Raw genomic sequence first — 9785 nt, forward strand, 5'->3', positions numbered from 1 at the left:
CTGATAGATTTCTTCTGTGTTTTCTTTTCCACCTACTATACATCTTATCCAGTTCTCAAAGAAATACTATACATCTTATCCTCACGGCATCACACAGTCCTCTAACTCTCTCAGCTCGAGCCTGATCCCGTCCCTGCCGCTTCCCGTCCATAGACGGCGTCGCCGCATTCTTGTCTCCCCTCCACGGCGTCGGCCGGCCCCTCCTCTCCCAGCCATCTCTCCTCCATGTCGCGCGCCGAGCCCGTCCTCCCTTCCCTCGATGGCTTCGTCCGCATCCTCCTCCGACTGCCACGGTGGCTCGATTGGTTCGATCCACCGCCATCCACGCCCGACAGGTTATTCCGACGATGGGGCGGCGGCGAAGCTTAGCGCGATGACAGAGCCTTCCTCCAGCTCTACCAAGAAACCCTCGCTCTCCGTCCGTCTTCCTCCCTTTGCCAGCACCACCTAGCGTCGCCATGGTCGGTGGCCGCGACCACCAACAAGAGGAATCGCGAGGCGGCGGCGGCGGCACCAAGGGGAAGCCGCAGCCAGTCACTGCCAAGGAAAAGCGGGTCACAGCTAAGGTACGCATCGTTGGAGCATGGGTGTTGATTTAGAGTATGGGCTGCTTGAGTTTGAGCTGAAACCGGAATGTTCTTGACTACATGGCAGGAAGTGTCGGAGTCGAGGAAGCCCGACTACAACCTTAAGAAAGTAATTGTTACTTTCATCATGTTTCCAGTAGTATCAGTTTCTGTATGTGATGCCATAATTTTATTCCAGTAGACAAGTTGCAATTTGTGCCTGAATCGCCACCTCTGTTTATGATGATTCAGTACCATATTTTGGGCAACTCTAATTTTGTTTGCTCGCGGCACCTAAATATTAACAGGACATCGAAGTACTATGGGGAAAGATGATAGGTCGTCATTTGAGCAAGGAGGATATAATCAAGTAAGTGTCACTATCAAAGCCTTGTGAGTTGCGACATATGTTCAACTTCTTATGTACATGGATTTCTCATCTCTACAGGCTAGTTACCGAGGCCCTCCGTAAAATGGATTGGAAATATTTGGAATTTCTGGATCCCATGTAAACGCATCTGTTCTTCAACTAAGTTGCTGACACTCATTCTTTATGAATGCGTTGCATATGGTGTTTTGGTACTTATTCTGATAGCCACCATTTTTTGTCAGACATGTGTGTAGTGGTTCTCACACTCAAGAGAGTGGCAAGGTACATTTTCTGTTATTTTTTTCTCTTTCCATTTTCTTATTATATCTTAAGAGACATATTTCAGAGTGATCACTTGGTTTAACTTTGCCCACTCATTTGTTTTATCCGATATTTATTTATTAACTTCTGCAGATTCTAGAGACACTAAATAGTCATGCAAATTGAACTGTACAATAGTTAGTGCCTCACACTGCATATTCAGTATTATTTTCCTTCTCGCTTATTTCCAGTGTGCTTTTGCAATTTAACACAGTAATGATTTTCAGGTTAGGACGCATATTATCAGAATCTTGAAGAAGCAGATTATGAAGCTTGATGTCAGTGATTATGGATGCCTTGTAAGTGATGTCTATATATGTAATATATTTTAGTGTTCAAATAGGATCATACTGTGTGGCTTCTATGCTTTAACCTATACAAACATTCTCCCAGTGCACAGTAACTTCAGATGGTTTTATGCTTCCAAGCGATTAATCATCAGCTGAACTAACATGTCTTTTATCCTCCAGTTCTTTGTTTGTCTTCTCTCCATTGTCGATGACATAAAACTTGTTACTAATTCTAACCGACACCAATTGTTTGCTTGAAGCAAGCATTATGCTACCATTACAAGCAATCTGAAGAGACAATGCTTATAGCTTACTTTCAATATTTGTAGGTTCTATTTGAAGAGCTGACAAAGCAGTTAAAGGAAATCATATTGATAAGGTAAGAGGAATTCCAAGCTTATAATGTGCTTATTTTTACTTGTTAGTTATATGCACATGAGACTATTTATGATAGAGCTCCTTGCTGGAACAGACCGGGAGACGCCAATTGCTGCAGCTATTGCACACACTTTGCTCACATTATCTGACTCCGGCTGATTCAGTTTGTCTGAATTTCAATGTGCCTTCCCTTATTTCACTAAAAAAATATCAGTATATATAACACCACCTAATAGTACCAACGAATGACGTACGAACTGCTCCATTAGGAGTAGAGATACGTAGTTCCTTATCCATGTATTTCTAACAAGAGATTCTATCCAACTGAAGTTTAAGTCATTATTTTTATTTCTATATGATATTAGATGCCTCAGGTTTTTACCATATTGAGAAGCAGATGAATTAGAAAGAAATATGAAACCTTAGTAATTTTGTTCTTCTTTACCAAGTCACTGTCCAAGCATCTTCCTCCTGCATATGTTGGAAACTTCACGCTGTCTCTTGTTATTTCCAGCTTAAACAGGTCCATCTTTGACCAAGTATAGGACGGGCAGATGTCGCGAAAGGAATACTCATGGTTTCTGAAGACTGACCATGCTCCCTCGAGTACTACGCAGCAACAAACTCAGGTCAGTGTGCATTAAGATCTACAATAGTATGTGGTTGTAATGCAGAATTGAATACTTTACCTTGAGTTGCTATAATTTGATCCGGCGACTTCATGTGCTAAGGACTTCCTTGTAGACTATGTTCTTCATGGTCGTTAATAAGGGCTCAGATCTTTTTCGCTTATTTGAATTATTGATTTGTTCCTTGCCCTTGCCCTTGCCCTTGCCCTTACCATTGTCGTTGTCCTTGATGGCGAGAATCTTAATGTTCCTCTTCGCAGTGGCTCTAGACAATGCGACGTAGAGCTGACCGTGAGAGAATATCGGGTCTGGTAGGTACACCCCGACAATCGGGATGGTCTGCCCTTGTGCCTTGTTGATTGTCATGGCAAAACTGAGCCTAATAGGGAACTGCTTCCTCTTGAACTTGAAAGGGAATATATCGTCATCGGATGGGCAGAGAGGTATCCGAGGAAGGAACACCCTCCTACCAGCATGTTGTCCTAGCACGATTTCTGCGTCGATGGCGTTCCTTTGGAAACCCTAGACCACAAGCCTTGTGCCGTTACACAACCCATTAGCTGGATCAATGTTTCTCAACAGTATAACGGGGCAATTTAACTTCAGTTTGAGCGCATGCGGAGGCAGCCCGTTGGGAGTTAGGTTGTTCAGGAACTCGGGGGCATAGTAGCCATGTGGATCATCCTCTGCAATATCAAAACTGTGGTAGATCTTCTCTTCGCCCTGGAAGCGCTCTATCATGCGTGTGTTTACCTTATCAATGTTGTCGTTCTTGGTGGAGAGGATCGCTCGAGATGTCATGTAATTTGGATCAGCCATGTTGTCGTCTAGAGCAGGAAATACATGGTCGATTAGCTTCTCTAGGTCAACGCCGTCTTCTGTTGGCTGCACACAAATATCTTCTGGGAGCCTTATGTTGCCTTCCTCGTCGGTTTCCTCGGTGCCGTTGCCTACCCTTAGCAAGTAATCTGCGAACCACGGGTCGTTATGCGCCCTCATGTTGGTGAGGAGCCTTAGGTGGCGCATGCCCTTCCATATGTACGAACTCCGCAAGGTCGCATCAATTATCTGACCCCGTGACCCCTTCCTGACGACCGGAAGCACCTGCCTGAAGTCCCCACCGAACACGACAGTCTTTCCCCCGAATAGTCGGTCCCGTCGTCCCATGATGTCCCGCATGCTATTGTCCAGTGCCTCAACCGCTTGTCGCTTCGTCATGGTGGCCTCGTCCCATAGGATGAGTGAAGCCATGTGCAGGAGCTTGGCCGTTCCACTTTGCTTGGTGAAGTTGCACGACCCCCCATCTTCAATGCCGAGTGGGATCTTGAACCTCGAGTGGGCTGTCCTTCCTCCAGGCATGATGGAAGCCGCGACGCCCGACGTCGCCGTAGCCACCACGATCTTGCCCTCGCCTCGAACCTTTGCGAGCAGTGCCTTGTATAGGAAGGTCTTCCCAGTGCCTCCCGGGCCATCAACAAAGAATACACCCCCATCACCAGCATCGACTGTTGCCAGTATCTCGTCGTATGCAAGCCTCTGCTCAGGGTTTAGCGAGGACGCTAAACCAGCATCGTTCGCGTCAACCTCGATGGAGGACTCCTCGGTGACTTCTCTGGCCTCGCCTCCAGTAGTGTCATAGGTCTCATCGATGTCCGGAAGAGGGAACAACACTATGTCTTTGCCCATGGATTGTAGCATGCCCCTTATGTCAAGCAACACCATCTGCTCCACTGCCTTTGAGCACGTGTGTGATCGGCGGTAGTCATCAGACATTGCCTCTAGGTGCCTATCCCATAGACCGCGCACGTCACCTGGCTCGCAGAATACCAAGATTGTTGCAAAGAGCCTCCTGAGTGAGGCTGGCATCGCGAACTGTGTTGACTCTATAAGACACTCGTCAAGCGTGTTGTCGGCCTCGATGAGGCCCAATCTCTCGGCAGCCTCACGGAAGCTATGACAGAGCACACCGCCCACGGTCCGCAGGTCCTCGAAGGATGTCTTGCCTGGTACATGGTTGAGCAGCACTCGCAGAAAGTACCGCTCCCCCTCGGCTGGATGGGCCGACACGATTCGACCTACTTGGTGCTGCTTTTCTCTCGGCCTCCAGTATTTCTGTCTCTGCCATGTGAAACTTCCCGGAAAGTCCTTGTACAGGATATCCCGAGCCCACACATGCTGCTGATTAGCGAGGAAATACTCTGTCAGCATTGACTTAGATGCAGTATCACGGGCGACGACATCAGTCAGGTCCTCTCCTGCTTTGAACGTGACACTATTCATATTAGGGAGATGAAGCGGCAACTGTAGGACCGACGGGAAACTCCCAGAAAGGTTGAAGCCGAATATCCTCCACATTGCCTCTGGTGGAGTAACCCATCTCGCATCAACGTACCTTTTAATCTCGTCTACAACCCCGTTGCTGTCAGGCTGGTCAATGCTGAATGAAGCTCGATCGTGACCCTTGTATACGTATTTGTAAAGGTACTTGACGGCCTTGATGCTGGAGCACACCTCGACATTTATGTGGCAGTTGAACATCCGCAACAGATAAGGGTTGTAAGGCACGACCCATCTGTTATCCAACATTTGACGACGGACCTTAGCCTGACGACCATCGTCTCGCCGTCGATAAACCGGGTATGAATCCTTCCCTTGTAAGGTGTTTTGGTTGAACGGTCGTGGGTACTTGCTCTTGCACTTCAAGTCTTGCATGCACACATTTTTGGGATTAAGATTGCCACATGGGCCGTGCATCATATGCTTCACGACCATGGCATAGAGCTCTGGATACTTATGCCTGTCTGGGAGCTCTGCAGATATGATGCGGTCATACTGCTCTGGCACCACGAGTTTATAATTTGAATTCATGATCAACAGGAAGTGTGCATGGGGGAGGCCCCTCTTCTGGAACTCGACGACATACACATGCGCTACCACAACACCAAGGATGTGCTTTTTGAACAACATCTCTTTCATGGTCTCTAGCTTGGCCTTGAACACGCGTGCGACAAGATCTGGTCGGTCCTGCGGTGTCTGGCCAGGAAGCAGCTCATTCAGTATCTCCTCCCAGCTAGGATTGCATGTCATAGTCAAAAAGATGTCAGGCTTCCCATATGTCTGCACCAGTGCCATGGCGTCCATCTGCCTCCGCTTCATGTCTCGGTTGCTTCCTTGATGCGTCCCTGGCAGCACGATCCTCTTCCCAACAGCGCTCGCCCGCATCTCCCCAACCGCGATGCTATCCACAAGGCCTTGGTATAGATCGGCACGTATCTCTCTCTGGTGGTCCCTGATCCACTTTAGCCTACATCCCTCAATCTTGATGAACATGTCGACACCCCACTGCTGAAACAGGCGTGCTCCATGTAGTATGGGGTTGAATATCGCAGGGCGCGTCTGTAGCCGGTAACAGTAGTAGTCCCTAACAGAGACACACAACCGGCTGTTCCCCTCTGTGGAAAGACGTGAAAGAAGAAGGTTAGGTACCATATGGAAGGATAGAGAACTTTTTCTGGCATATAAGCATAACAACCAGGTGCACCTGAATCGTTATCACGGTTTCCTCTTGGTTGTTGTGCAACCTCCCAAGGGACATTGTGCTTAGGGATATTTGGATGCCAACCAAGCTCCCCCCTTGGAAAAAAGAGGGGATACGAGAGCGGGTCATAACAGCCATCTGTGGCATGTATACTATACTTCTCGTTGTTGTCCCCATAGAGTGTAATGCTGCGGTTGAACCTGTTTGCTAGATCGCTTCCCTCGACCCAAATCGCAGCCACCTCGGATGACACGGGTCTATTATATCTTCGTTGGTCTAGTTTCTGGTCAATGTTGAGGTCTATCCGGTACTCCTCGAGGTTTTCCTTGTGGGCACCCAAACTCCTAAACTGTTGGGAGTAGGGGTTTTCCCTAAGGACGTCCACTAACTTGCTGACAACGTGCTGGTCCAATTGCTTGGTGGCCTCCTTGCGATGGCTTAAGCTGGGATCGTCATCGTAGAAGTACAACTGCAGATGTTCAGGGCGAGATCTTGGACCGAACGAGTGCACCTTGTGGTACATAGTGCCATGTGCCCGAAACGTGTACACCCCGGACTTCATGTTTGTGTAGTTGTTGTCTAGGCTGACGCCAAGGGTAGTGAAGGCAAAGTGCCCGTTGAAGAACCGAATGCTCTCTCGGAAATGCCGAGAGTCTGCATCCGTGCTTGACCATAACCTCATCAGCTCTGGGATAGGCTCTGGTTCAGCTAGCTCAATCTCCCCGTTCCGACAGCAAAAGTCGTCAGTCTCGTACTGGAACTTCTTGGCCTTGCAATGCTCGCAGTTTGCCGCGTGCTTCAGGATGTGCGTGCTGTCTGGGATGTTCGAGTAGACATAGTCGAAAGGATCTAGGTTGATAGATCCCGTGTTGGAGGATTCTACGGGCTCATCGAGGTCCGAGCTATCAGTGTCGGATGCTGCAAGCATTGTGGAGATATAACAAGTCATAATGGGATGCACATCATAAACCAATAATATAGAGGGATGAGCAGCGAAAGGCGCCTCGGAGTACCTTCACCGGCAAATAGGTAGTACTCATCATCCATGAGGTCACCAGAGAGTGCATTCTCGTCCATGATGCCGCTAAGGAAGGCCTCCATGTCAACTGTAACATTGTTGAGCCGGTAAGTAATGGTTTTAATTGTGAGTGCACACCAAGAGGGGAGTAAACATGAGAGGGTTACCATTGGTTCCGATAGTGTACGATGGCATGTTTGATGAAGGGGAGGAAGCTGGTGAAGCAACTCCTGTGGGCGGTGCTTCTGAACTTGCTGCTGCTCTGTTCACATCTAAGGTACTTGCATCTGGGCCTGGAGGCCTCCGCTTTTTTTGAAAGCTTGCATTACGACGATCTAGCAACGCTGACTTCTCACCTTCTGGTATGCTTTTCCCGCGCACTCTTCGTTTTAAGGCACTCCCTTGAATGTTCTTTGCTCCAATACTTTGTTTCTGAGCTCGCTCCCGAGCCCTACGCTGTGCTCTGCTCTCCTGCCTCTTCTCACGGGCTTGATTCTGCTGGTCGTCTATTTGGTGTTCATTGGTTTGCTGCGAGGGATTTATGAGTTCGCTGGGGGCATCATTATCATCCAGGGTACGACTAAGGTACTCGCCTGCACCATTGTGGAGCCGTTAAATCCTGGTTCAATGCACATGGACACAACAAGTAAAGTAAAGATGGAAGGGTTACCGTCTGATTCGAAGTTGTTCCCAGCCTTACTCGCAAACCGGGGGGCAGGGGCAGGAGCTGAAGCTTCAGATTCTCTGAATGCCAATGCATGAGTGCTCGACATCAGGTTGGGTGTAGCTAAGGTATCTGCATCAGGGCGCGGCATGGCGATGGATTCAGCGCAAGGGGTGTTGCACCTAGCCGCGAGTCTCTTCTTGCGGTGAGCTAGCATGTTCTGCTTCTCCTTAGGTGATATGTTTTGCAGACGTGTTCTTCGGCGGGCGTTTGTCTCTTGCTTGTCATGGACTGACATATTTTGGTACGCCGCCCTTCTAAGGGTGTTACTCTGTTGCTTCTCCTCTGGTGTCATTCGTTGCCTGGCTTCTCTTTGACGGGCAGTCCTCTCCTCCTCTGTTTTTTTTCCTAGCTTCTCTGCGACGTGCATTGATTTCCTCCTTCTGTTCAAGTGTTAATCTATTTCGCCGTGCTATATATTGATCTCGCCTTTTCTGTTTTCTATCTGATTTAATGATATCATTTGAAGCAATGTGCTCGGGGACATTGTCTTCAGTGTCGAGTCCAAGTGCTATGTCTGAACCAATATTATGATCAATGCTTCTCTCTGTTACTCGCAGTGATGCATGGTGATCATAGTAAGTGCCTTCACGAGAATGATTTCCTGAAGAACCATTTTGTTTTAACAAATGTATAAATGCAAACTAAAAAAAAGTCGTGTGTAAGGGCGATACCGATTGATGTTTCCACATGCGGCACTGGCTGAAAGGCCTTGAGATTGCCGGCTATAGGAATCATCATAGGCAGTTGCGTGGGCACATTGTCATCATCATCGGAAGACAAAACACTGTAGTTAGTAGTGCGTGTTTGTTTGCGTATGAAAAAACCAGATGGTGGTCGGTGTGTATTGGTGAGTTGTGATCTGGGTGTCCTCTCATATTCGACAACTGATAAGATTAATGTAAGTTAAGTTGTGAAGCTTATTGAATACCTTATGTGCAGACATGTGATTGGCATACACATACCTTTTTTTCCTTTATCATAGAGACGCTCTCTGTGCTGTGACATCTTTCTGTCCTATAGAAGCTTAAATAAACCTGCAGTCTTTTTGCATTAAAAAATGATATGAATTGAATTACAAAAATGATATGACCTATGGTGACTCATTTAACATGCTTTTAGGACTCACTTGTTCATTTTCATAGACATGTTCTTCGCATATGGTTTCTTCCAAAGTAAAATGATTGTGCTATTATATGTTGACGGATGAAGTTTGTATATTTCAGTAAAAAGAGGGCTCAGACATGGCGACAAGAATGAAGGTGGAGGGAAAGGAGTGGAGAGAAAGTATTCTGGAGGTGAGCTTAAATGAAAGTATTTCCTTCTATCACTATTCCTGTCGCGAGGCATGTTTGTTCCCATGATGTAATGTTTCATTTTCATTTACGATTCTTCTAGAATCCAGTAAAAGTAAACATGGTCTGAGGTTACCTAATCTTATACTGCAATTTCAGAATTTCCTAGATTATTTTGACAGTTTCAACACATGTTCTTCTTACTAAAATAAACCTACAGTCTTTTTGCATTATAAAAATGATATGACATACTATAGGAACTTAACTGTGGGAACAGAACAGGTGGCATAACTGATTAGATTTTGTAAATTGGGGAATAAGTGCTATGTTCAAATGTAGTTGCTGAAAAGACACATTTGAGATGCCAGAACTTGTTCAGTGTAGTTGGAGTAAAAGTTAAAGATGCAATCTGAGTACTAACATTATGAAGTTTTGAACAGGAGTCTAGTATAACTACTTTGCTTGCTGAAACAGGTCAGGATGGCAAACCTAGGGAGTTCGGGCATATGACGTCCAAATGAGGCATGTGATTGTAATATGATGTGTTTGTGAAATGCGAGCAGTAGCCTTGTGATTTTGATAGCTCGGTGATGGCGGGCGAAGCCACCAAGCATCGACACACATCCTAACCAATTTGATTTGGTGTCATCTTGGAT

The 9785-nt window shown here is 46.8% G+C and overlaps 1 protein-coding gene across 1 annotated transcript; it reads right to left on the bottom strand.

Annotated features, from left to right (window-relative positions):
- Positions 1 to 8100: 8100 nt before the first annotated feature.
- Positions 8101 to 8899, bottom strand: LOC123137717 (uncharacterized). The gene is made up of 3 exons (XM_044557557.1): positions 8800 to 8899; positions 8509 to 8559; positions 8101 to 8438 (listed from the first exon to the last, which is right to left on the bottom strand). Exons 1-3 carry the CDS (start codon positions 8840 to 8842, stop codon positions 8101 to 8103), a joined length of 432 nt encoding a protein of 143 aa, XP_044413492.1. The 5' UTR covers positions 8843 to 8899.
- Positions 8900 to 9785: the final 886 nt, after the last annotated feature.

Source organism: Triticum aestivum, chromosome 6B (genome assembly GCF_018294505.1).
Source record: "Triticum aestivum cultivar Chinese Spring chromosome 6B, IWGSC CS RefSeq v2.1, whole genome shotgun sequence".
NCBI classification, from domain to species: Eukaryota; Viridiplantae; Streptophyta; class Magnoliopsida; order Poales; family Poaceae; genus Triticum; species Triticum aestivum.